Source organism: Pseudopipra pipra, chromosome 16, assembly GCF_036250125.1.
Source record: "Pseudopipra pipra isolate bDixPip1 chromosome 16, bDixPip1.hap1, whole genome shotgun sequence".
Classification (NCBI taxonomy): domain Eukaryota; kingdom Metazoa; phylum Chordata; class Aves; order Passeriformes; family Pipridae; genus Pseudopipra; species Pseudopipra pipra.
Window position 1 is genome coordinate 1,131,762 of NC_087564.1, and position 25,029 is coordinate 1,156,790.

Below are 25,029 nucleotides of genomic sequence, written 5' to 3' on the forward strand. Positions count from 1 at the left end.
CTTGGAGCCATGGCAGATGCTTCCTGAGAGGGGGAGGAGGCAGTGGATTGTCCTCAAGCACAGACCTTCCCTTGCACTTCCCTGCCCTTTTCTGATCCTCGCCTCTCCGAGGAGAGTTTCTGCTGGGAAAGCACCGAGAACATTGCAGAACCAACCCTTCTCGTGGCAGGAGGTGGAGGCACAACTTGAAATTTTAACCCATCCCAAAATAATGGGCTGCCAGGGGTTTGATGGCCTTCCTTGGGCTGGTGTTTGTGATTTCATAACACTGTGCTCCCGCAGCTCAAGGAAAGCTGTTCCTGCCTGCTGCTGGGAAGGACCCTGATGCTTCCCTCCCTGAGAACAGCCATGCCAGAAACCACAGGCTCTGGCTCTAAGGGGTCAGCAGGGACTCTTGGAGAGAGAACAGAATGGTTATTTTGCCTTGTTTGGGGCCAAGCCAGCTGCTGTGACACCAGGCTGGAAGCAGGGAGCTGCCCTGGGGCTGGATGGGATGCTGGATGCAGGATGCTGCCCTCCTGCCACGCAGCTCCACCAGTTCCTGGCACTCACAGCTCTCTCCTCTGTTCCAGGGTCCTGCGGAGTGGCGGTGGTGGCACTGGGCCCCTTCTGATGGGAGGATGGTTGTTCTCAGGCAGTTTGGGCTGCTGCTCTGGAAGAACTACATCCTGCAGGTAAGGCTGGCACCGTGCTGGGGGGCTGCCTCTGACACCGCTGACCAGGGGTATATCACAGCTTGCCTGGGGTCTGGCTCCTCCAGCAAACCTCCCCCACGGGCCCAGGGGATCTCTTGGAGGAAAACTGGGTTATTTGTGCCTGTGGTGTTGTCCTGCTTTTGTGCTGGGAATTAAGGGCAGGGAGGGCTGTGTGCTCGCTTTCCCTGTGCCCAGCGTCGCTCTCCTGTGCTCTGGCCATGAGCTCAGCTCCCCGTGTCCCGGGACAGGATAAGCCAAGCACCTCCCGTGCAAAGGTGGTTTTTTTGAGCTGTCTCATTGCACACCCTCCTCTGGTGGTGCCGCTGCCTCCAAACCCACCAAGGCCCTGGGGTTTTTTTTTTCCTCCATTACTTTCAGAAGCAGCTTTTAGGGCTCTTAAAAATATAAAGCTGCTCCCAGCCCTCCTCCTTGCATGGCAGCTGGGTGGTGCTGAGGGATTTTGGGACCTTGGTGCCGGCAGTGTCCCGCTGGCACTGGCCGTGGCCGCAGCGCCTTTAAGTGGATGTTCCTGGGCGGATCTGCGGCTCCGCCGGACCCGGAGCCAGCCCTGGCACAGCGCGGCGGAAGAGGAGGGAGCAGAGGTGGCTGCCGCCCGGCTTTACTCTTTCAATTACCCTTCTGCAGCTCAGCACGGCGCTGCTGTAAAAATAAACCAAAGGAAGAGGGAAGGGCTGGCTGGGCCCGGCCGCCCCGCAGGCACTGAGCAGGGAGCAGGGCTGGGAGGAGACCAGGACCGGCAGCAGGGATGATTTGCTCTGTGATGGCCAGGCCTGCAAACCCCCCTGGTGCATCCCCCGAGCTGCAGGACAGTCCCCCATCCCCTGTGCAGGGCGATAGCATCGTTTTCTGGGTGTGCCTCGAGGTGGGGACTTGCCTCGGCGTGTTTTCCAAGGCCACAAGCTGACTCAGATCTGCTGTGCCGGGATACAAACATAAATCCTGCTCCCGATGAGGGCACAGAGCTCCCAAGCCATCCTTGTCCTGCTGAAAGGACGATGCTGGGACACACACGTGGCTCACCTGGAGCTGGGGCAGCCCCGGCCAGGCGGAGGTGGTGATTATGGATGAGTGTTCCTGTCACCTCTGAAATACACGGCTTAAATGACTCCTGGCAGGGCTGGTGAATGTGTATTAGCCTGCAAGTTGAGGGGGCAGGGAGCTGTTCTGGAGCAGTCCATGAGATGGAGAGGGGTTTAATACAATAGTAAATCAGTGGGAGGCAGCTGGGCTGCCAGGGCTGTTATAAAACCATCCGGCATCTGCACTGTTTGCTTTTACGACCGTGGCTGTTGGAAAAGCTCCTTTTTCCCTGCCTGCCCAGAGCAGGCTGTTCCTCCCACGAGAAGCCCCAAGAGGGGCTTTTGGCTTTGCCAGTGGGTGCTGATAGCCAGGGTGATGGCAGTGTGGCTTTACACCCCTGTACCCCTCCTGACAAACCATCCAAGGGCCCGTTCACCCCGGCTGCTGTGGGGCTGTCTCCCTGGAATGGCTGGGCTGTGCTCAGGGCCCCCTTCATGCCCCACTGGAGACTGTGCCCACCTGAGCCTGCTCACTTACTGGATAAAATCCAGTTGCTGAGACAGCAAAGCTGTGAGAATAAAATTCTTGGTGCTCCTCCTGCCTGGTGGTGCTCCTCTTTCCAGCCTGGCAGAGGGGAGGTGGAAAATCCGTGTGTCTTGTAAAGCCTGAATTAGCCAGAGCCCTCAGAAGAGGTTAATGCTGCTGCTTCTGCTCTGGGCACATGCTCTGAATGAGCAGAGGTGAATCCCTGTGGCCAAGGACATCTCTGGGCTGTCACTGCCCTGGCTGAGGCTGGGGGTGCTGTGCTTTCTTGTGCCTGGGCTGGGGTGAAGGGAGCTCAGTTTGCAGGAGGGAATCCCAGAATGGTTTCAGTTGGAAGGGACCGTCTGGTTCCAATCCCCTGCCATGGGCAGGGACACCTTCCACTAGACCACATTGGTCAGGTGACCCCAGTTCCTCTGCGATGGATGAGCAGTTTTAAATGCTAATTAACCTGTGTTGGGTGCTAATGAACATGCATTGGTGGTGTGTGTTATTAGCTAGTGGGAATTTGGGAATTTTGCAGGAGGGGTGACCCTGAGGGAAGCCACTGGAGGGTCATGCTCTGACACAGCTGCTGTGTTCTGCTCTCCGGGCTTGAGTTCATTGTCCAGTTGCTTGAACCTCAATTAAAAAAAAATAGTGAGCAACCATGTGTAGTGCAGGCAGGGCTTAGGGTGCAGGCTGAGCCCGTGGGTATTCTTGCTGTGCTGCAGTGGTCCCAGTCCTGTAGCCAGTGGCTCTGCCAGGCCCCATCCTGGGATGCAGATCCCATATCCTGCTGCCTGCAGCTGCTCAGCTCCAACAGGAAAAGCTTCACTGGTTCCAGCAGTGTTGCTGCGCTCGGCAGAGCCCCAGGGCACAGGGAAAGGACAACCAACCAGCTGGGATCATTCAACCTGGCAGTATGGTGGGGGAGGCTCTAATGGACGGTGGTCTGAGCCAGGGAGGTGCTTAGGGTATGGGACACCTTGGCTGGAGAGTCATGAAGGTTGTGGGAACCAGTGCAGCATCATTCCGGGGCTCTGGAAAAACCCAGGTTGTGAAACCTTGTGGAATGCAAGATGCTACTGCTTATTGGTGTTTCCATGCCCTGAGCCTCTTACTGTGCTGATCTACCTTCTGTGTTTCCATCTTCTTTTTTCTCTCTTTATATCTGTATATACCTATAGATATCTATGTATAATAGGTAACTGTGATAGATATCTATATAAAGATACATGATATATTTGCTGTACTTCTCTCTGTGTTTGTCTCTCTTTCCTTGCCCTGCAGAAGCGGCAGATCCTGGTGACCCTCATCGAGGTGTGCCTGCCGCTGCTGTTCGCCGCCATCCTGATCGCGCTGCGGCACCGGGTGCACTCTGTGAGCCACCCCAACGCCACCCTGTACCCCACCCAGTCCGTGGATGACCTGCCCAGCTTCTTCTCCTCCCGGCACCCCAGCAATCCCTGGGAGTTGGCCTATGTCCCCTCCAACAGCAGCGCCGTCCGGAGCATCGCCGAGGCGGTGGAGAGAGCGCTGCCCATCAACATCCGAGGTGAGCGGGGCCGGGGCTGCTCCTTCCTCCCCAGAAATTCCTAGGAATTGTTATTCTGAGCCACCTGGTCTAGTGGAAGGTTCCCTGCCCATTGCAGGGGGTTGGAAAGAGATGAGCTTTAGTGTCTGTTCCAACCCAAACCATTCCATAATTCTGTGATTAGAAAGAAATTCTCCCCTGTGGTGAGGCCCTGGCACAGGTTGCCCAGAGAAGCTGTGGCTGCCCCATCCCTGGAAGTGTCCAAGGCCAGGTTGGACGGGGCTTGGAGCAACCTGGGCTAGTGGGAGATGTCCCTGCCCATGGCAGCAGATAGAATGGGATATCTTTAAGGTCTTCCATCCCAAACCATTCTGTGACTCTGATTCTAAATCCTGATGCTCTATTCCTGGGATACATAATTTTTTTCAGAACTTCAAGGCAATGGTTTGATTTTTTTTTTTTCACTAAAACAACAGGATTTTGGGTTGATTTTTCGTGGCTTTTTTTGCAGTTTCTGTCTACAAAAATATCGCCCTAAAACAGTTAAAGGAAGTGGCTGGCGCTTCCCTGAGAAGGAATATTTTTGGAAATCTTGAGGCATAGAAAATTTTAGCACTTGGTGTTCCAAACTGTTAGGATTTTCTCTGGAACAGCTGAATCCTGCTCTCAAAAAGGAGGGATGTCTCCGTGCCCAGGGTACAGTTCCAGCATCCCGTGTGACTCCCCTGTGTCTGCCAGCAGGCACAGAGCATCCCTCATGTCCTGGACCAAACTGTTCTGATAGCTGAGCATCAGTCCATGTTGCGTTGCCGTGCCTTGTTCCTGCATCTCCATGTTTCTGCCTCCACAGCTCAGGGCTTTGCCTCAGAGAAGGACTTTGAGGAGTATGTGAGGCTGGACAACCGCTCTGGCAGCGTCCTGGCCGCCGTGGTGTTCCGGCACCACTTCCCGCAGAGCACGGCCCCGCTGCCCCTGCAGGTGAGTGCTCGGGGATGTGGGGTGTGGGGACACACCTGGGGTCACCCGGGGTCACCCGTGTGTCCCACCTCCGTGTGGGGTGTGGGGACGCACCCGGGGTCACCCGTGTGTCCCACCTCCGTGTGTCCCACCTCGGTGTGTCCCTCCTCCGTGTGTCCCACCTCGGTGTGTCCCTCCTCCGTGTGTCCCACCTCGGTGTGTCCCTCCTCCGTGTGCTCCCCGCAGGTGGAGTACGAGCTGCGCTTCAAGTACAGCCCCAGGAACGCGCCGCGGAGCGAGCAGACGGGGCTGAACCCCAACCTGGACCGGGACTGGCACACCAGTTACCTGTTCCCCCTCTTCCAGCTGCCTGGGCCACGAGAGGCCAAGTTTGCCGATGGAGGGACACCAGGTGAGGTCACCCACCCTCTGGGGCACGGCCAAGGACAGGGGGGTCACCCGCCAGGCACAGCTCAGCCCCTGCCAGGGGGTCACCGAGGCTCTGAGCCTTTAAAGAAATAGACTCAGATTAATTTTAAATTCATTTTAAATTAATTTTTAAATTTTTAAATTTAAAAAGAAATTAAATTTAATGAATTATAATGAAATATTTATTCATATTTATGTCAGTACTACATTTACAGAATATCTAATTTTAATATGCACTCTAATAATATGCATAATATATAATATACAATATACAGTATAGAATAATATTGTTATAATACAATGCTAGATATAAAATATAATTTTATATATTATATATTTTTATATATAATATATTATTATATGTTATATATTATATAATTTAAAAATACAAGCCAAACAAATATTTATTTATATTTATATAAATAGTAAATTTATATAAGTACAGACAAGTAATTCAATAATCATTTATATAGATATTTATATTAAATTTTTATAAATGTACGTATAAGTCTATATAAGTACAAAAATAATTAAATTGTTATATATTTATATGGACATTTATATTCAATTTCCGTCAGTGCATATATAAACAATTCATCAAATAATGACATATTTAAAATAGTTATATTAAAATATTAGTTAAATTATTAATTATCCATTATGTATTTGATTTTTATATTTATATATTTATTCTTATATGTTTATTTTATTCATTACTTTAATTTAAAACTAATTTTATATGTTTAAATTATTCTTTATAATTTAAATATTATTTAAATATATTTACACTTTTGTTATATTTATTATCTATATTCTTTATTTCAATTTTATCCTGTGACTTCACAGGCACTGCTGGCCTCTGGGCACCTCTGCTGAGCAGGGCTGGATCAGAATAAATTTTAACGTACATAAATTGTTTTAAAATTTAATTTTTTTTCCATTTCTAATTTAATGGAAATTTTATTTCACGATCCAAACTGCCCGGTGTTTATTGTGCTGTTTAAGCACTTGAAAAGTAAGTAGAGCAATTCTGTGGTTTGAGGTGTTTAAGGGCAGCCAAACCACTGGCAGAGCAGGAGCCAGAGGGGACACTGTTGGAGCTGGCGCTGGCTTAGGACTGGATTTCTTGGGAGCTTCCCCTGTGGTGGCAAAGGGGGTATTTCCCTCAGTGGGGTTTCTCCCTTCATCCATATCCAGGGAGAGTGAGAGTGTGAGGAAGTGGGCAAACAGGTTGTGCTCCCAGTGTGTAAATAAACCTGAGCCCCAGAGTGTTTGCTCAGTAAATGAGTTCATATCAAATGCTGTTCCCGATCTCATATTCCCACTTTTATCTCCTCTCTCGGGGTCATTGTAACCAAGGGACTTTTAAAATGCTCATTTCGGGTTTTGTAAGAGAATTTGAGTTGTTCTTCAGGTAACACCTGGCAGCAATCCCTCTTAAAAATAAACTATTTTAAGTTTATTTTGTTAATTAAAGCTGTGTCAGGGCAGGGTCAGGTTGGATCTCAGGGAAAGGTTCTTCCCCCGGAGGGTGGTTGGCACTGACCAGGCTCCCCAGGGCAGTGGGCACGGCCCCAAGGCTGCCAGAACTCCAGGGGTGTTTGGACAATGCTCTCAGGGACAGGGTGGGATTGTTGGGGTGTCTGTGCAGGGCCAGGAGTTGGATGGATGATCCTTGTGGGTCCCTTCCAGCTTTGGAGATTCCATGATTCTATTGGGAAATTAAAATTATTTTCACTGTTTTTTAATACACAAAAATTTAAGCCCCACCTATGAGTCACAGGATATATCCTTCCTCCCTACAGCCTGTGGGGTATCCTGTATTCCTTTGGTTTACAAAGAAAAAGGTGACTTGTGGTGGTTGATGGTGACGGGGAATCTCCCCCTTATAAAATCACAGCCATTCTACAGGACATGGTGTAAGCTGAGTTTTCCTGCCAGCTCCTTCTAAATGATGGTTATGAGAGAGTGGTTTGGTTTAGTGGAGAGTGTCCCTGGGCTAGTGGAAGTTGTCCCTGCCCATGGCAGGGGGTAGAATGAGATGAGCTTTGAGGGCCCTTCCAACCCACACCAGTCTGTGGTTCTGTAAGTTGCTGTCCATCCTTCCCCAGCCCCGCTGTGTCTGCAGGACTGTGTCCTGGTGATGCTTTTTTGCTCTTCCTCCACGCTCCATTTTTGGTCCCTGTTCCTCTTCCCAACCAATCCTTCCCACAAGGGCTGTCTCTCCCTCCAGAAGCCGGACCTGTCTCTATCCCTGTGTGTTCTTGCTGTGCAGGTTATCTCCGGGAGGGTTTCCTGGCGGTGCAGCACGCCGTGGACAGGGCCATCATGCAGTATCATGCCAGTGCCAGCTCTGCCAGCCTGCTGGAGAACATCACAGTGGTGGTGCAGCGCTTCCCCTTCCCCGCCTACGTCAACGACCTGTTCCTCTTGGCCATCCAGAACCAGCTGCCACTGCTGCTCATGCTCAGCTTCACCTACACCTCGCTCAACATCGTCCGCGCCGTCGTCCACGAGAAGGAGAAGAAGCTGAAGGTGAGCAGTGGGACATCTGGGTGTTCCCCTCCCTCTGTGGCGTTTCCCAATGGATGATGCCTTTAAATTAGGAACAAAATCCCCGTTGGGTTCGGAGCCAGCGCAGGAGGTGGGGATGGCAGTGGATTAACGAGCCCCAGGGAGGAATGTTGCTAATCCTGCTGCTGGGATGAGACTTGGCTCTCCTCGCTGTGCAGCCGAGGGTGTTGGACCACAGGGATGGTGTTTCTCCTGGGCTGGGAGAGAGGGCAACACTTGTGGGTTCCAGAGTTTGTGGATTCAGGAGTTCAGTGTGTGGGAAGGAAGATTTTTGTCCTTTTGAGTGTAGAGCCCTGTGTGTGCGTGTGCTGTGGGGGTGGCTGGGGCTCAGCTGTGTGGTTGCAACAGCAGGGCTTAGCTTACCTCAGGTACTGGGTGTCCTGCCCGCTGCTGGGTGGCCCTGGTGGCACTGCTGGCACCCTGCTGTGGGTTTGGGCTCAGCTTGTCTCTCTGGGGACGTGTTCTGTGGTGGTGGCAGCCCTGTCCGGGGAGATGGGGACACCACGCCAGGCTGGTGGCTGTGCAGGGACCACTCTGGTGGCACCTGGGGCTGCCACCTCCTCGCTTGTGCCACGGGGCAGAGCCACCTCCAGGTCTCCCTGGCCATGCCCGGGGAGCACGGGAGCAGCCCTGGGTGACACCGTGACCTCCCACAGGAGTACATGCGCATGATGGGCCTCAGCAACTGGTTGCACTGGAGCGCCTGGTTCCTCATGTTCTTCCTCTTCCTCCTGGTGTCCGTGTTCTTCGTCACCGTGCTCTTCTGTGTCAAGGTGAGTGTCTGTCCCCAGGCCATGAGCTCTGTGCTGGCAAGGCACAGGGGTGACAGAGCTGCTCTGCCGTAGGACTGTCCTGGTGTCCCAGGGCTCCTCTGAAGGCTGGAGTCAGCCTTTTCCAGAGCGAGGTGGGCAGTGCTGCCCCACAGCTGTGTTCATGGCAGGGGGGACTGCCTCGGAGGGGCCTGGGGCTTGGAAGCCCCATGAACACTATGCAGAGCAGGACCACCCTCCTATAGCCCTTGGAGGGACTTGGGCTCTTCCCTCTGCATGTGCCCACACCATGGGAAGCAGGAGGGGGCTGCCTGGGTGCTGGCCAGGCTGTCCCCTGCCCCTTAGACCCCATGTCACATGAAGGCCAGCTGTATTTCCTTCCTCTGGAGTGGTCTGGGAGTTTCTGGGTGTTCTCATCCATCTCAGTTTGTCTCTAACCCTTGGAGAACATCGGGTCTGGGCTGCCTGCACGTGCTGCAGTCAGGCTGGCTCTGGGAGTGACCAGATTCTCTCAGCAGGTGAGCGAACAGGGAGCGGTGCTCACCAACAGTGACCCCACGCTGGTGTTCACCTTCCTTGCCATCTTCTCCATCTCCTCCATCTCCTTCAACTTCATGGTGAGCACCTTCTTCTCGCGAGGTGAGTCCCACCCTAGTCCCTCCTTGTGTTAGTGATCACTTCCACATGTGGAGGGGAGGGGTCTTTCTTCCCGTTTTTGGCTGCCTTTTCCACACAGTGGGTGGGAGGGGATGTGGGTGCTGTTGCTTCCCAAACCAGAGCAGGTCCAGAGGAGGCTACAAAAATGCTCCAAGGGCTGGAGCCCTTCTGCTCTGGAGGCAGGCTGGGAGAGCTGGGGGTGTTCACCTGGAGAAGAGAAGGCTCCAGGGAGACCTGAAGGTTCCAGGGCCTAAAGGGGCTCCAGAAGAGGTGGAGGGGGACTTTGGACAAGGGCCTGGAGGGACAGGACAAGGGGGAATGGCTTTGAGTTGAAATAGGGGAGATTTAGATTGGGTATTAGGAAGAAGTTCTTGGCTGTGAGAGTGGTGAGGCCCTGGCACAGGTTGCCCAGAGAAGCTGTGGCTGCCCCATCCCTGGAATTGTTCAGGGCTGTGTTGGATAGACCTTGGAGCAACCTGATCTGGTGGAAGGTGTCCTTGCCCATGGCAGGGGGTGTGGAACAAGATGGTCTTAAAGGTCCCTTCAAATCCAAACCATTCTGTGATTCTATGACGAGCTCATGCCTTAGGGCCTCATGCTGCTGTCTCGTGGCCCCAGGACTCTGTGCTCTGGGGTGTGCAGGGTCTTCTGCAGCTGCCCACCATGGGGTTGGGAGCCAGATGTGGCTCCTGCCTTGCTGTGGGACATGGGCTTGTCCTCATCCTGTCTCCATGTACCCAGCCTTTGTGCCAAAGGCTGGAATCTCCCTGGATGGAAGGCTGGTGAGGATACTGGGTGGCATCACCGTGTTACTGACGTTTTCCCTCCCGCTCTTCCCTGCTGGCAGCAAACGTCGCGGCTGCTGCTGGCGGCTTTCTCTACTTCTTCTCCTACATCCCCTACTTCTTCATCTCGCCCCGCTATGACCTGATGTCCCACAGCCAGAAGCTGGCATCCTGCCTCATCTCCAATGTGGCCATGGCCATGGGGGCACAGCTCATCGGCATGTTTGAAGGGAAAGGTGAGCAGTGCCATCTGTTCCTGGGGAGGGAACATCCTGTCCCTGGGGAGAGGAGTCAGCCTGATTTTCTGATGGGATGAGACTGGCTTGGTGAAAAGATGTCGGGGAGAAGCACTTTCCTGCTCCTAAGGAGAGCAGGAGGGTGAATTGCTGATTGCTTCCACACCAGGGGAGCCTCTCCAGGCCCCTGGGCTGTGCAAAATGCCATCATCACTTTAATTACCAAAGGAATTCTGTTCTAATGGATAGGAACCATTGCATTTCCTCCATCCTGATATATATCTTTAATTTCTTTAATTAATGAGCCTGCTGTTGGTTCCAGCAGAACCATGCATTTACAAAGTGCTGGCAGTAGACCAGTGGCTGTGGTGACAGGGGTGATGGTGGAGAAGGGGCCATTTCATCCTAGGCAGTGGCAGAGAACGGGGTGGAAGGAGCATGGTGGGATGGAGGGAGCATGGTGAGGTGGAAGGAGTGTGGTGGGGTGGGGAGCCTCAGGATGTCAGTGCCTCTTTTCCCTCCATGCACAGAAGGGATTGTAGAGCTGTGCAGGTGGTCGTTGTTATAGAGCTGGAAACTGGGAGAGGGGATGCTCTTTGCCAGTCCTGGAGAAGCCTGTGTCCTGCTGGGGACGCAGAGGTGGCAGTGCCCTGTGTGCCTTGCAGGGACTGGCATCCAGTGGAGGGACCTCATGAAGCCTGTCAGCGTGGATGACAACTTCACCTTGGCCCAGGTGCTGGGGATGCTGCTGCTGGACTCGGTGCTCTATGGGCTGGTGGCCTGGTATGTGGAGGCTGTGTTCCCCGGGGAGTACGGTGTGCCACAGCCCTGGTACTTCTTCCTGACGGTGAGCTCTGCTTACACCCCTTCCCTGGGCTCCAGGGGCGTCATTTGGGGATGGTCACCACTTCTGTGCCATGCAGTGGGCTGGTCTGATGTATGAGAGTGGCACCATCTGGCCTCCGAAGTCACAGGGGCTGCAGCACGTCCTGGCTGAAGGCTTATGCAGCTGTAATTTTTTACTGCCTATGAAGGTCGTCTTGGCTTTAAATCTTTGTCCCAACACTTCCTGGCATGCAGGGTGTTGTTAAATGTCTCCATGCCCAAGCAAAGGCATTGGAGAAAAACCTCAAGTGTGAGCAACCAGATCCAGTCATCTGACACCCCCCTGAGCACTGCCATCCACTGCCAGCCCCCACGTGCCAGGGGGTGGGTGATGACTGTCACCTTGTCAGCTGAGCCACCCTCGCTCTGCCAAGCCAAACGCTCGGCATCACCTTCAGCAGCTGCAGCTGTAGTGGGCACTGTGGGGAGCAACACAATTCCTTTGGATCCTGTGGCTGGATCCCTTGTTTGATAGAGAGGCTTTTCCTCCTCCCCTCTAAATTCCTTATCCCAGCATGGTTTCACTCCAGCATCTCACTCCCTCTTGCAGCCAGGCCGGGGGAGTGGAGATGCAGCCATCTGCCAAAAGCCGATTTTGCACACAGGAGTTGTTGAATTGTTATTTCCACAGGGATTTAAGGTCACAAACATTTAACTTCATTCCCAGAGAGCCAGATGAAAGGAAAAAAGGCTGTAACTGCAGCAGGGTAGACTCCAGGCTGTTTGTATTTAGTGTGTGTCAGAGGTTTTGGAGGGAGTGATCATCCCTCTCATGGGCTCTCCTGAGCAAGGTGCTTCTGCCTGAGTGATTTTACTTCTCATTGAGATACTGACCTTTTCCATGGGGATGAAGATGGGGAAAGATGCTCTGTAACCCCAGGCAGTCCTGCTGTAAGGGAGAGATGGAGGAAGGAGGCAAGGCAGGAGGAGCTGTCCCATCCTGTCTGCCCTGCCTGCTGAAGGTGTGCTGGTTGGCAATTCCCAGATTGAGGAGAGTGGTCTGAAAGATCCCTAGGAGATGTCTGTGGGAGAGGAGGGTGGCCAAGGCTGGGGAGAAGAGATGGGCTCTGCCTATGCCTGAGTTCTCTCTCTCCCTTCCTCCATCAGCCCTCGTACTGGTGCGGGCGGCCCAGGACTGTCGTGGGGAAAGAGAAGGAGGAGGAGGAGGACCCCGAGAAGGCCCTGAAGAGTCAGTACATTGAGGAGGAACCTGCTGACCTCGTGTCAGGCATCAAAATAAAGCACCTTTCCAAGGTACCCACTGCTCAGCATGGCACAAACACACCATAATGTTGGTTTTGTAAAATCTGCTGCCTGCTGGGGACAGCAGGTAAGGCTGTTCCTAGAGCTGGCTGCATTTTTTGGTGGACTGAAGTGCTGGGTACTTACAGGTGCAGTGACATCTGAATTTAACCTGAATTAGAGCTGTTCTGTACTGCAACACCCTGTGAGCATCCCAGTGGATGCTGGGTGGAGCTGAGGAGGTGGATTCCCAGAGCACTTGCCTGGAGTACAGCATCAACTCATTAATGTGATCTCTGCAGGTCTTCAAAGTAGGAAACAAGACAAAAGAGGCAGTCAAGGACCTCACAGTGAACATGTACGAAGGGCAGATCACTGTCCTTTTGGGACACAATGGTGCTGGGAAGACCACCACCCTGTCCATGCTCACAGGTAGAGCATCCTGCTGTGGGGCTGGTGTGGGCAGGGAAGGCTGATGGCTTGGCCCTCAAAGAGGAGCTGAACCTCATCTCTGAGGTTGGGGAGGGGTTTTTGCTCTTCCCTGGAGCACCTTTGGTTTGCTGAGCTGTTGGCCAGGCATGCTGGGGTAGTGAGAGGGAAATGGAGGGAGCATGGGGGTCCCTGCTCAGCCCTCTACAAGAGTGGGATCAGCTAGTGGGGGAAATGATGGCCAGTCTTTGTGCTGGAGAGCCCTGAGAAGACACCAGACCCACTCTAGGATGGGTTTCTATAGGATTTGCCATGATAAGGCAGATAAGGGACAACTAACTGGTCTTGGTCACCCTTGAGCTGCTGAGCTCCAGGGTGCCTGTTTTGGCATGATGGACACGGTGACCTTTGATGGTTCTCTTCTGTTCTCTGTTGCTCTGAGCTGCTCCTGGCAGCTCAGGGGGCTCAAGGGACCTTCCTGGAGCTCTGTCCTGACCTCTGCTCAGCTCAGAGCCAGGCTTGTTCCTTGCTGCACTGCCAGGTCCATGTCCCACCTGTGGGTGCCACACAGCCCACCCTGAGGGTGGGAGGAAGCTGTTGTACCCCAGCTTGAGCAGGAGATAGGCTTGCTCTGAATGTTGGCAGAAAGCTGCATGTGTGTGGGGATGCTCTTTGCCTTTGGGGTTATCCTGAGCCCTGAGGTTATCCTCTCTCCCCTGGCAGGGCTGCACTCCCCGACGGGTGGCCAGGCCTACATCAATGGCTACGAGATCTCCCAGGACATGGTGCTGATCCGCCGCAGCCTCGGGCTGTGCCCCCAGCACGACATGCTCTTCGACAACATGACGGTGGAAGAGCACCTGCACTTCTATGCTGGGGTGAGTGTGGCACTGGGGGAGGCACCCAGCAGCCACCTCCTGGCTTCCTGAGGGGTGAGATCCATCAAGTGGTTCCAGAGGAGGCCACGTAAATGGTCAGAGGGTGGAGGCCCTCTGTTCTGGAGCCAGACTGGGAGTGCTGGGGGTGCTCACCTGGAGAAGAGAAGGCTCTGGGGAGACCTGAGAGCCCCTTCCAGTGCCTAAAAGGGCTCCAAGAGAGCTGGAGAGGGACTTTAGACAAGGGCCTGGAGTGACAGGACAAGGAGGAATGGCTTCCCACTGCCAGAGGTCAGGGTTAGATGGGATATTGGGAAGGAATTGTTGGCTGTGCGAGTGGGGAGGCCCTGGCACAGGTTGCCCAGAGAAGCTGTGGCTATCCCTGGAAGTGTCCAAGGCCAGGTTGGACAGAGCTTGGAGCAACCTGGGCTAGTAGAAGGTGACCCTGCCCATGGCAGGGGGTGGGACTGGATGAGCTTTAATGCCCCTTCCAACCCAAAGCATTCTATGATAAGCAGAACAGCCCTTGCCTCCTCCTCCCACCTCATCTGCAGGCAGGAGCTCCCTACTTGGCTGAGGGAGGAGTGGAGGGTCACTGGCAGCATGGCTCTGTGGAAAACCCCACACCAGCTGTGCCAGCTCCTTCAGAGGTGGGCAGGAGCCCATCTCTGCTTCCCCACTTTCCTGCCTGGGTATGGGGAAGGGAGTGTGGTGGGGTTTGGCAGACCTGGGCTTAACTCTCCCTTCCCCCATCTGGCAGTTGAAGGGATACCCACCCTCCAAGTGCCCCGAGGAGATCAACCACATCCTGAGGATCCTCAACCTGGAGGACAAGCGCCGCTCCCTCACCAAGGCTCTCTCTGGGGGAATGAAGCGCAAGCTCTCCATCGGCATCGCCCTCATCGGGGACTCCAAGGCAAGCAGCTTCAATGGGGTTCAGCTCAAACCTGGGGCCAGCACAGTCCTTGGGGTGGCTCTGAGGCTGTTCCTCGCCCGTGGTGAGCCAGTGGGAGAAGCAGGGACAATGAGAAGGGGACAGGAGCACACTCACAAAGGGGACGATGCCCTGAGGCTCTGCTGCCTGGCAGCTGCTCCCCCAAACAAGATCACTGCTGTGAGGTCAAGGCTCCTCCTGGGCCCCGGGGTTGTCCCTCCTGCACTGCTGGGCCTCTCCCAGCCCTTCCTGACCTGCTGCCATGTCCCGTGTGCAGGTGGTGATGCTGGATGAGCCGACGTCGGGGATGGACCCGGCCTCTCGCAGGGCCACCTGGGACCTTCTGCAGCAGCAGAGGAGCAACAGAACCATCCTTCTGACCACCCACTTCATGGACGAGGCAGACCTGCTGGGGGACCGCATCGCCATCATGGCCAAGGGCGAGCTGCAGTGCTGTGGCTCCTCGCTCTTCCTCAAGCGCAAATACGGTACGGGAGGGGCAGAGCCCACGCTCCAGGTCTGCTCGCCAGGGAGGAGCAGGATGAGGGCACAGGGCAGGGAGGGGGCCTATTGCTCCTTGTCTGAAGGCTGGTTGCTCTCCATCCTGCTGTTCTGCCTCTCCTGAGGCCCATCCCCACACTTGCTCCTGCATTGTGTCCACAGCCCAGGCAAAGTCATGCCTGAGCATCCCTCTCTCCAACCCCCTACCCGGGCCAGGCTGGGCTGGGATTGACCCTCCTCTCCCTTGTCTTGTGGCTCTGCCCAGGGGCAGGATATCACATGGTGATGGTGAAGGAGCCCTACTGCAACCTGGGGGAGATCTCCCGCCTCATCTGCCAGTACGTGCCCAACGCCACCATGGAGAGCAATGCCGGGGCAGAGCTGTCCTTCATCCTGCCCAAGGAGAGCACGCACAGGTAACGCCATCGTCCCCTGCCTGGGACCCTGGCTGGGTCCCCTTTTCTCCACACACTGGGGCACACACTGTCCTTGTGGGCTTGCTGGAAAGGGGAGCTGCTGGTCAGAGCTGGTCTTGGAAAATGGGGTTCAGTTCCTCCTGCGGTGTGGAGGGTGGCACAAACAAGGCAGGCTACTCTGGCTCCAAAATCAAATCTATGGACCCAGCAGTCGGGGGAGGTGATTGTCCCCATCTACTCTGCCCTTGTGAGACCCCATCTGCAGTGCTGCCTCTGGCTCTAGGGCTCCAACAGAAGGACATGAAGCTGCTGGAGCAAAGGTGCTCCGAGGGCTGGAGCCCCTCTGCTCTGGAGTCAGGCTGGGAGAGCTGGGGGTGAGAGCCCCTTCCAGTGCCTAAAGGGGCTCCAGAAGAGGTGGAGGGGGACTTTGGACAAGGGCCTGGAGGGACAGGACAAGGGAGAATGGCTTTAAGTTGAGAAAGAGGAGATTTGGATTGGGTATTAGGAAGGAACTGTTGGCTGTGAGGGTGGTGAGGCCCTGGCACAGGTTGCCCAGAGAAGCTGTGGCTGCCCCATCCCTGGAAGTGTCCAAGGCCAGGTTGGATGAGGGTTGGAGCAACCTGGGCTAGTGGAAGGTGTCCCTGCCTGTGGCAGGGGCTTTGGAATGAGACAGTCTTTAAGGTCCATTCCAAACTCAAACCCTTCTGTGTTTCCATGATTCTGTGATAGCTGAGGCAAGGAAGAGCAACTGATGGAGCCCAAAAGCTGATTTTGGGGACAGAGGGATGCTCAGTACCACAGGCAGTCCTGGAGTTGGCTGTAAGACTTAAACCAGCTGCAGGGCTGATGCACAGAGGGTCTTTACCCCTGAGTGCCCCCTCTCATGAGCATCAGTGTCTAACATCTCACTTCTCCACTCAGGTTCGAGGCCCTGTTCACGGAGCTGGAGCACAGGAGGGAGGAGCTGGGCATCGCCAGCTACGGCGCCTCGGTCACCACCATGGAGGAGGTTTTCCTGAGGTAGGAATGAGGGATGACCCATCCCCATGTGGTTTGATGATGTCCTACATAGCTCATGTGGGGTTTGCTGCCTTGGGTTTGGCTTCCTCAGCTCAGAACTGCTTGATCCGGCCTGTGCTTGTATTGCATCACCTGCTCTCCCTCCTGGCACAGGGTTGGGAAGCTGGTGGACTCCAGCATGGATATCCAGGCCATCCAGCTGCCTGCCCTCCAGTACCAGCACGAGAGACGCTCCAATGACTGGGCCATGGATGACTCGAGCAGCCTGAGTGGCATGACGGACATGACGGACGACAGCGGGGCTCTCATCACCGAGGACTGCTCCAGCATCAAGCTCAACACCGGGGTGAGCGCTGGGGGGACGGTGCAGCAGGAACGGGGAGGGGGCTTGTGAAGAGGGGGTTTGGAGCAGGGTTACCAGGTAGAGCCTCCCCCATGGCTGATCTCGTGACATGTGGCTTGAAATTGGAAGATCAAGTTGGAATCTGTGTTTTTAGGGCAAATGACTTTTAGGGTTGGTGGGATCCTGCCATCCTCTTTGCGTTAATCTTGACATCTACAGAATTGTTCTTCGAGGTATTCCAGGTGGTCTAAAGTGGTTTTCACCTACCGTTGCTCCATCACTGGGGTTGAAAATCCATCTTCCTTCCCTGGCTAGGCTCGTGTCCCAGATCCTGCACAGCCCTTCACACCCCACTGCCTCTGCACCTGTGATAAATATCCCTTGTCTTCTCAAGGGCACATCTCAAAGGCAGAGGGGGAGAAGGGTGTTGCAGGGTTTGGAAAGCAGAGAAGGTGCTGGCAGGGGCTGGGCTGGGCACTCCAGGCGTCTCACCCGGCCGCTTCGGCAGCAGCCGCCCTACAGTAATCCTCTTTGTGAACCTCAAATGCTGGGAGGTGGAGAAAGGTAAAGGTCATGGCTGATGCTGCTTTTAACACCTGAGATCCCAAAGTGGCTGTGTCTCGTTCAGAAGCCAGGGAGTCGGATGTGCTGAAGCCTGGCAGCTGCCCTGCTAATCCCTTGACAGGCTTGGCTGAGAGCAGGCTCTGCTGCAAGCTGGAGGGTTGCTTGCAGGATGAGGAGTGGTTTTGGAGTCGTTTCCCCATCAGCTGTGTGGGGTGATGTGTCCACAGCCAGCAGGGCTCACCTTGACCTGACCTCTCCCCTGCCAGTTCTACCTGTGCTGCCAGCAGTTCTACGCCATGTTCATGAAGCGAGCCATGTACAGCTGGCGCAACTGGAAGATGGTGGCGGCGCAGTTCCTCGTGCCTCTGATCTTCACTGCCTTTGCCCTCATCGTGGCCAAGACCTTCCCGGGCCCGCGGGACTCGTCCCAGCTGCGGCTGACACTGGAGCCCTACGGCCAGACCGTCGTGCCTTTCTCGGTGCCGGGCGCCGCGGGGCTGTCCCAGAGGCTGGCGGAGCAGTATGTGGAGCTGCTGGATGCCCAGCGCCAGTCGCCGCTGGAGGTGCTGGGTGAGGGCTCAGGGACAACCCATGGAGCAGGTGGAGCCACTGGTGCAGGTAGTTTAGGTCTGAGCCACAGCGTATCTGACACATTCCTGTCTATCCGCTCCTGCGTGGGAGTGTCCCAACGTTGGCAAGACCCCTCCTCACTTGAGCAGAGCTGCCTTCTTCGTAACCCTGTGTTTGTGGAACAGGCTCCCCTGGGCAGTGGTTACAGCCCCAAACCTGCCAGAGCTCAAGGGGTGTTTGGACAATGCTCTCAGGCACATGGTGGGATTGTTGGGGTGTCCTGTGCAGGGCCAGGAGTTGGACTTGGTGGGCTCCCATGGGTCCCTTCCAACTCAGGAGATTCCATGGATCTATGTTTCTGTGATCAGGTCTAGGGTGGGCCACCAGGGCTGGGGTGCCTGGGGTCTTTTCCAGTTGACCCCATTTAATTCTCCTGTGATGGACTTGCTCCTGACAGTGGTGTGTTTGGCAGGTGACCTGGAGGACTACCTCATCTCACGGGCCTCTGAGGAAGGGGGGGCCTTCAACGAGCACTACATCGCAGCCGCCTCCTTCGAGGGCGCCGGGAACCGCACGGTGGTGACCGCGCTCTTCAACAACCAGGCCTACCACTCCCCGGCCACCGCCCTCATGCTGGCTGACAATGCTGTCCTCAGGGTGCTGGCGGGCCCCAATGCCTCCATCACCGTCACCAACTACCCCCAGCCCCGCAACATCACTGAGAAGGCCAAGGACCAACTCATGGAGTACGTGCGATGGCACAGTGCTTGTCTTCCTCCTAGGGCCCGTGGCTCCTGTGGGTGCAGGGTGGCTTGGTTGTGCTGGGGTCAGTGGAGGAGCCAGGCTGGAGCTTCTCAGACCCAAACGTAGCTGTGATTACACTCAGGAGGACACAGGAGCAAAGCTGTGGAGGTGACTTACCTGCCTGAGCCTGGAAGCCACGTCACCCCACAGACATGTCTCAGAGGTTGAGGTTGGTTTTCCTTGGGAGGTCAGAGCAGGGAGTCTGTGTGGCTGTACACTTCACAAAATCCCACGTCTGGGGTCTCTGAACCTCTCTTGTACAGAGAGGCCATGCATGGGACCTCGCCAGGGCAGGGTGAAGGTTTGTGGTGGGCTGTGCAGGGTGGACTCTGTCTGGGAGATGCTCATCTCACTGGGGTGTTTATTCGGCATGCTGGGGAGTGTAGCCAGCTTGTTCCAGCTTCTAACTTCTTGCAGCTTCTTCTCTGCAAGAAGCCTGGCGTGGGTGTGCTGGCCACAGCTTCCTCATGAGGGGCAGCAGAAGGGCAGCACCAATATCTGCTCTCTGTGACCAGTGACAGGACCCAAGGGAACGGTTGGAGCTGTGTCAGGGGAGGGTTAGGCTGGACATTAGGAAAAGGTTATTCCCCCAGAGAGTGGTCAGGTACTGGAACAGGCTCCCCAGGGCACAGCTCCAAACCTACCAGAGCTCAAGGAGTGTTTGGACAACACTCAGGCACATGGTTGGATTGTTGGGATGACCTGTGCAGGGCCAGGAGTTGGACTTGATGATCCTTTTGGGTCCCTTCCCTCGGAATATTCTGTGATTCTGTGCTGTCCCTGTGTGACCTCAGCGTTGGTTTCTCAAGATGTCCCTGCTCTCACCTGCCCCTCTGTCCCCACAGAGGCCAGACTGGGTTTGCCATTGCCATCAACCTGCTGTACGGGATGGCCTCTCTTGCCAGCACCTTCGCGCTGCTGCTGGTCAGCGAACGGGCCATCAAGGCCAAGCACGTCCAGTTCGTCAGTGGCGTCTACGTGGTCAACTTCTGGCTTTCTGCCCTGCTCTGGGACATCATCAACTTCCTTATCCCTTGTGCTCTGATGCTGGTGAGTTGCCCTGATGCCCTCCACATTGGTGGGAGCGCTGGGTGCTGCTCTGGGATGTGTGAGGTTGCAGGGAAAAGGACAAGGCCACTGGTGTTGTCTCAGTAGAAAGGACCAGTAAGAAAGCTGTCCCTTGATCCTCCTGGCAGCTGGACCATGGCCAACCAGCTGGGGCAGTTGACTGCAGCCTCTGGCACCTGAATACTTGGCTATGGGCACTAGGAAATGTTAAATCCGTGGGAGCTTGGAGAGGAATTTCCCAGATCTGCCTTTCTGCATCCCAGTCTGCCGAAAGGGCTTCCCTGGGGACAAGCCCAGGCTGCTGGTAGGACCCATCTATGGGGGGTTCTCTGGGTCAGTGCAGTGCTGCTGTTACCCCAGTGTCTGGGCCGCTGGGACAAGGAGATGTTGCTTGAGATTAACCCAAATGTGCGTTCTCCCCACATTGCTGTGCCCCAGGTGATATTCCAAGCCTTTGATGTGCAAGCCTTCACCCAAGACAGTCACCTCGTTGATGTGATGCTGATCTTCCTCCTTTATGGCTGGGCCATCATCCCCCTCATGTACCTCCTCAGCTTCTTCTTCTCAGTGGCAGCCACGGCCTACACCCGACTCACCATCTTCAACATCCTGTCTGGCACCGCCACCTTCCTCGCTGTCACCATCATGAGCATCCCAGGTAGGTCACTGCCCTCTGTACCTGCGCAGTCATCACCAGGACAGTCCAGCCCCCAAGGGAACTCTGTCAATCCCAGGGCTGTCCCCACACTGGCAGTAAAACCCTACAACAGTCCATTCCCACCCATTAAACATGACAAAATATGTTTGATTTCTTTCTGAACTTGGCAATATCAGCATCTTTCTCCCAAACCAGCCGTCTCCAATCACCTGATCTTCCTGTGCTCCTCTTTCAGAGCTGGGCTTGGTGGACCTCTCCAAAACCTTGGATAAAGTCTTTCTTGTCTTACCCAATTACTGCTTGGGCCAGTGCATCAGTGACTTCTACCAGAATTACGAGTTCATTCAGTTCTGCACCTCCTCTGTTGAAGCCATTTTCATCTGCAAGGCCTTCAGTGAGTGTTGGTTGGTCCTCACCTGGCCAACCCACCATAGCCACACTGGGGTTCTCTGTGGGGTGGGTGGTGGAGCTGAGCAGTATCACGGGGCCTCTACTTGGGCAGTAGCTCCAGGTACCATTTTAAACCAAAACCTGGGCAGTGTTTGACACTCATAGGTGATCCAATTAAGGATTGGAGGAAAATGTGGGCTAGGGAAAGTTTCATAGACAAGTAAAAAAATCCCAAGATTGGTGTCCTCTGCGTACCTCCATTGAGCATCTTCTGCCAGATCCCTTCCAGACCCAAATCCTCTTATGGGAAGTGTTGGAAAGAGCTGTGGGCAGGAGAGGATGGAGAGGAGCCTGGCAAAGCTTTGGGCTCACAGATTCCTCTGGAGGTTATGTGCTCCTCCCCTGAGTGTGGATTGATCCAAGTGTTGATTTTGTTCTATCCCTCCTCAGATATCAGTTATCAGATGAACTACTTTTCCTGGGAGACGCCTGGGATCGGGCGATACCTGACCTCCTTGGCCGTCCAGGGTTTCTCCTTCCTCTTCCTCCTCTTCCTCATTGAGACAAACCTTCTCTGGAGACTGAGAACTCTGGTCTGTGGCATCTGCAGGCGGCGGAAATGGGTGAGCAGAAGTGTGTGGGAGGGAGCAGTGAGGGGCCCTCCAAGCCCAGCCCAGGAGTCCCTGTGAGCTGGAGACAGGCCCCCTTCACCCAAATCATCTTCCCAGGGAGCATCCCTGGAACAGGTTGCTCAGAGGGGCTGATCCCATTGCGTTTATGGGTTGGGAAAGGGAGTGAGGCATCCCCAGAGGTGGCTGATGGAAGGGATGGATCCTGCTGGGGTTGGGGACGCTGGAGGAATCCATTTGTCCCCCAGCAGCCAGGTGACACAGGGTGTGTCTCCCCCGTGTGTTCAGGTGGCACTGCTGAACCGTGTGTCTGTGCTGCCAGAGGACAGGGACGTGGCAGATGAGAGGAAGAAGGTTTTAGAGTCGCCACCAGAACTGCTGTCATCTCTCAGCAGCCCTCTGGTCATCAAGGAGCTCACCAAGGTGAGGAGAACGTGTCCCTGAGCATCCTGCTGCCGGCTGAGCTGTGTACTCCTGGGGCTGGCAAAGCCACCCCCTGCCTTGCCGTGCCATCAGATGGTGACACATGGCTTTGTGTGTTCCCCACCAGGTCTATGACAGCCGGGAGTCCCTGCTGGCAGTGGACAGGATCTCCTTGGCCGTCAGCAAAGGGGAATGCTTTGGCCTCCTTGGCTTCAACGGAGCAGGCAAAACCACCACCTTCAAGATGCTGACTGGTGACGAGAGCATCACGTCAGGGGATGCCTTTGTGGATGGGCACAGCATCCTGGCCAACATCAAGAAGGTACCGAGGGCTGCAGGGGCAGAGGGCAGTGCTGCAGACAGTCCTGTGCCTGGCTGGGCTGAGCCACCTCGCAGGTGCCTCTGTGCAGGATGTGGTTGTAGTTCCAGGGGTGGCAATATCCCAGGGGTATTGTGTCCTTGGCTGGCCCAGCTCTCCATTATCTGGTCATGTGGAAGCAGTCCCCTCTCCACTGGGATCACAGATGTGATACAAATGGAAGCCAAACCTTGTGAGGGTGGCAAACCCTTCATCTAAGGTTTTGCTCCATAGTTGGAAATGTGCAAAATGTGAGCTACTGATCACAACTGGAAAATGATCTCTCTAAAACAAGTAGGTCAAACCTGTCCAGACCCCCACTAGAGGACTCCTTGGGAGTTGCCGACTCTGTTTGGAAAAGCAAGAAATGAGCAGGGTTGGGTTTTCAGTTCAACCTCGGGATTCCTCCACCACTGTCACAGATTTCACAGAATATCCTGAGTTGGAAGGGACCCACAAGGATCATTGAGGCCAACTCATAAGTGAATGGGACCCCCGACAAGGTCAGGCATAGAGAACACAGGAAGGGTCTGCCCTGAAAGCATGGCCCAGATTGATTCCCTCCCTGGAGCTGCCTTCTGTCACACTCTTGTCCTTGGAAAGGACCAGGACATGGTGGAGGTACCAACCCTCCAGCACTTTCCTTCTCCTGAGATCCTGGGAATCCCAAAATGGTCCCTCACAGTGAGGAACCAGCTTGGGAGAGGGCAGTGTGAGCCCACCCAGTTGTCACCCAGAGACATGTTGTCTGTGTCCATCCTTGCCAGCCCCGCTGCTCCAGCAACAGGAGCATTTCCATCTCATTCCACCTGTGGTTTTGGAGCTGTGACTCAGCCCCCATCGTTCACTGAGGAGCAGCAAAGCCCTGTGGGTGCCCAGGCACCTCCTGGCCCGGAGGCCTGCCTGTGAGCTAATTCCCTTGGGTTCCTCTGGCCCCCAGGTGCAGCAGCGGATCGGGTACTGCCCGCAGTTCGATGCCCTGCTGGAGCACATGACGGGCCGCGAGACGCTGAGCATGTACGCGCGGCTGCGGGGCATCCCCGAGCGCTACAGCGGCAGCTGCGTGGAGAACATGCTGCGGGGGCTGCTCCTCGAGCCCCACGCCGACAAACTCGTGAGGACCTACAGGTGAGAGAGGCGTGGACAAACCCTGTGTCCGCTGCCCTGGTGCTCCCTGCGCTCGTCCTGGATCTCTGTTTACATTCCCATCTCCCTTTTTCAGTCGACTTGATGATCTTGGAGGTTGTTTCCAACTGTAATGGTTCTGTGATTCCTCTGCAGTGGTGGTAACAAGCGGAAGCTCAGTGCTGGCATTGCCCTCATTGGTGGTCCCCCCGTGATCTTCCTGGATGAGCCCTCCACTGGCATGGACCCCGTGGCCCGGCGTTTGCTCTGGGACGCGGTGACACGGACGCGGGAGTGTGGCAAATCCATCATCTTCACCTCCCACAGGTGACACTTGGCTGGGCAGGGCTCAGCGTGAGAGATCAGGGAGAGTGGCCAGGTCCAAGGGATGGGACCCAACTCCAGAGCCTGGTGGGTGGGCAGTCCCTGTCTGCAGCCAGGGGCTGGCTTTACCTAAATCTCCCTCCTCCAAAAGCCTAGAGAGGAGGGAATACACCTCCAACCACTTTGCAGAAACTTCTGCTGTTGTGTCCTGGTGTTTACATGCCCAGAGAAGCTGTGGCTGCCCCATCCCTGGAAGTGTTCAAGGCCAGGTTAGATGGAACTCTGAGCAACCTGATCTAGTGGAAGGTGTCTCTGCCCATGACAGGGGATGGGACTAAATGAGCTTTAAGGTCCCTTCCAACCCAAACCATTCCATGATTCTCTGAACGAGTCCTCTCCCTCCTGCAGCATGGAGGAGTGCGAGGCGCTGTGCACACGCCTGGCCATCATGGTGAACGGGCAGTTCAAGTGCCTGGGCAGCCCCCAGCACCTCAAAAGCAAGTTTGGCAGTGGCTACACCTTGCTGGCCAAGACACGGAGCGAGGAGGAGGGCGAGCTGCTGGCCTTCAAGGCCTTCGTGGAGAAGACTTTCCCAGGTACTGTGAGCCCTCGGAGGGAGGGCAGGGTGCTGGGTGTGAGCTTCAGCACATTCCCTAACCCAGAGCCTGTCCTTGCTCGTCTTTCCCAGGCAGTGTCCTGAAACATGAGCACCAGGGCATGGTGCATTACCACTTGACCAACAAGAACCTCAGCTGGGCACAGGTAAGGGGCTGCTGGAGCAAATCCCCTGTTTGCAGGAGGAGAGAACCCTCCTCCTGCCCCTTTGCATGCTCTCAGTGCTTTGCTTCCAGTAGGCATCATTCCCACCCTGATATCCCAGTGGGAAACATGGCATGGGTGGGCACCTGCCTGCTCCTGTCCCTCAGCCCCAGGAGCCCCCTGGCACCCCAGCTTTGGGTGTCACCCTGTGGTCCCACCAGGGCTGTGGGCAATGGCTTTACCCAGCCATGGACCCTGTAGGATCCCAGCCCAGGGATACAGATAAAACCCCATGGGTGTACATATGTGTGTGTGTGTATATATATATATGTATATATATATATATAGTAAGTATAGTATGTAACCATCTGCATAGAATGTACATAGGTAGTAATATATGGAATATATACATAATATATACAGATATATATTATCTATCTCTGTAATACTATCTGCCTATATATATACGCTATCTATATATAAATACATGTATACAGAGGTATACATAG

At 54.9% G+C, this 25,029-nt stretch overlaps 1 protein-coding gene across 2 annotated transcripts in view; it reads left to right on the forward strand.

Annotated features, from left to right (window-relative positions):
• ABCA3 (ATP binding cassette subfamily A member 3) overlaps positions 1–25,029 on the forward strand; it is a 32,865-nt gene that overhangs the window by 4,218 nt on the left and 3,618 nt on the right. Inside the window, exons 2-30 of one of the 2 annotated variants that reach the window (XM_064672460.1) lie at positions 573–674; positions 3,552–3,816; positions 4,646–4,773; positions 4,999–5,164; positions 7,457–7,716; positions 8,412–8,528; positions 9,041–9,164; positions 10,030–10,203; positions 10,869–11,050; positions 12,196–12,342; positions 12,633–12,762; positions 13,483–13,637; positions 14,395–14,550; positions 14,846–15,056; positions 15,335–15,485; positions 16,407–16,505; positions 16,659–16,851; positions 17,679–17,982; positions 18,455–18,728; positions 19,632–19,836; positions 20,293–20,512; positions 20,748–20,906; positions 21,353–21,525; positions 21,820–21,954; positions 22,082–22,276; positions 23,253–23,440; positions 23,594–23,764; positions 24,170–24,357; positions 24,450–24,523. In XM_064672460.1, coding sequence (XP_064528530.1) covers positions 621–674; positions 3,552–3,816; positions 4,646–4,773; positions 4,999–5,164; positions 7,457–7,716; positions 8,412–8,528; positions 9,041–9,164; positions 10,030–10,203; positions 10,869–11,050; positions 12,196–12,342; positions 12,633–12,762; positions 13,483–13,637; positions 14,395–14,550; positions 14,846–15,056; positions 15,335–15,485; positions 16,407–16,505; positions 16,659–16,851; positions 17,679–17,982; positions 18,455–18,728; positions 19,632–19,836; positions 20,293–20,512; positions 20,748–20,906; positions 21,353–21,525; positions 21,820–21,954; positions 22,082–22,276; positions 23,253–23,440; positions 23,594–23,764; positions 24,170–24,357; positions 24,450–24,523 — 4,998 coding nt within the window. In that variant the 5' untranslated portion in view covers positions 573–620. The remainder of the gene's footprint in view (positions 1–572; positions 675–3,551; positions 3,817–4,645; positions 4,774–4,998; positions 5,165–7,456; positions 7,717–8,411; positions 8,529–9,040; positions 9,165–10,029; positions 10,204–10,868; positions 11,051–12,195; positions 12,343–12,632; positions 12,763–13,482; positions 13,638–14,394; positions 14,551–14,845; positions 15,057–15,334; positions 15,486–16,406; positions 16,506–16,658; positions 16,852–17,678; positions 17,983–18,454; positions 18,729–19,631; positions 19,837–20,292; positions 20,513–20,747; positions 20,907–21,352; positions 21,526–21,819; positions 21,955–22,081; positions 22,277–23,252; positions 23,441–23,593; positions 23,765–24,169; positions 24,358–24,449; positions 24,524–25,029) is intronic. The other variant, XM_064672461.1, reaches the window with a different exon arrangement.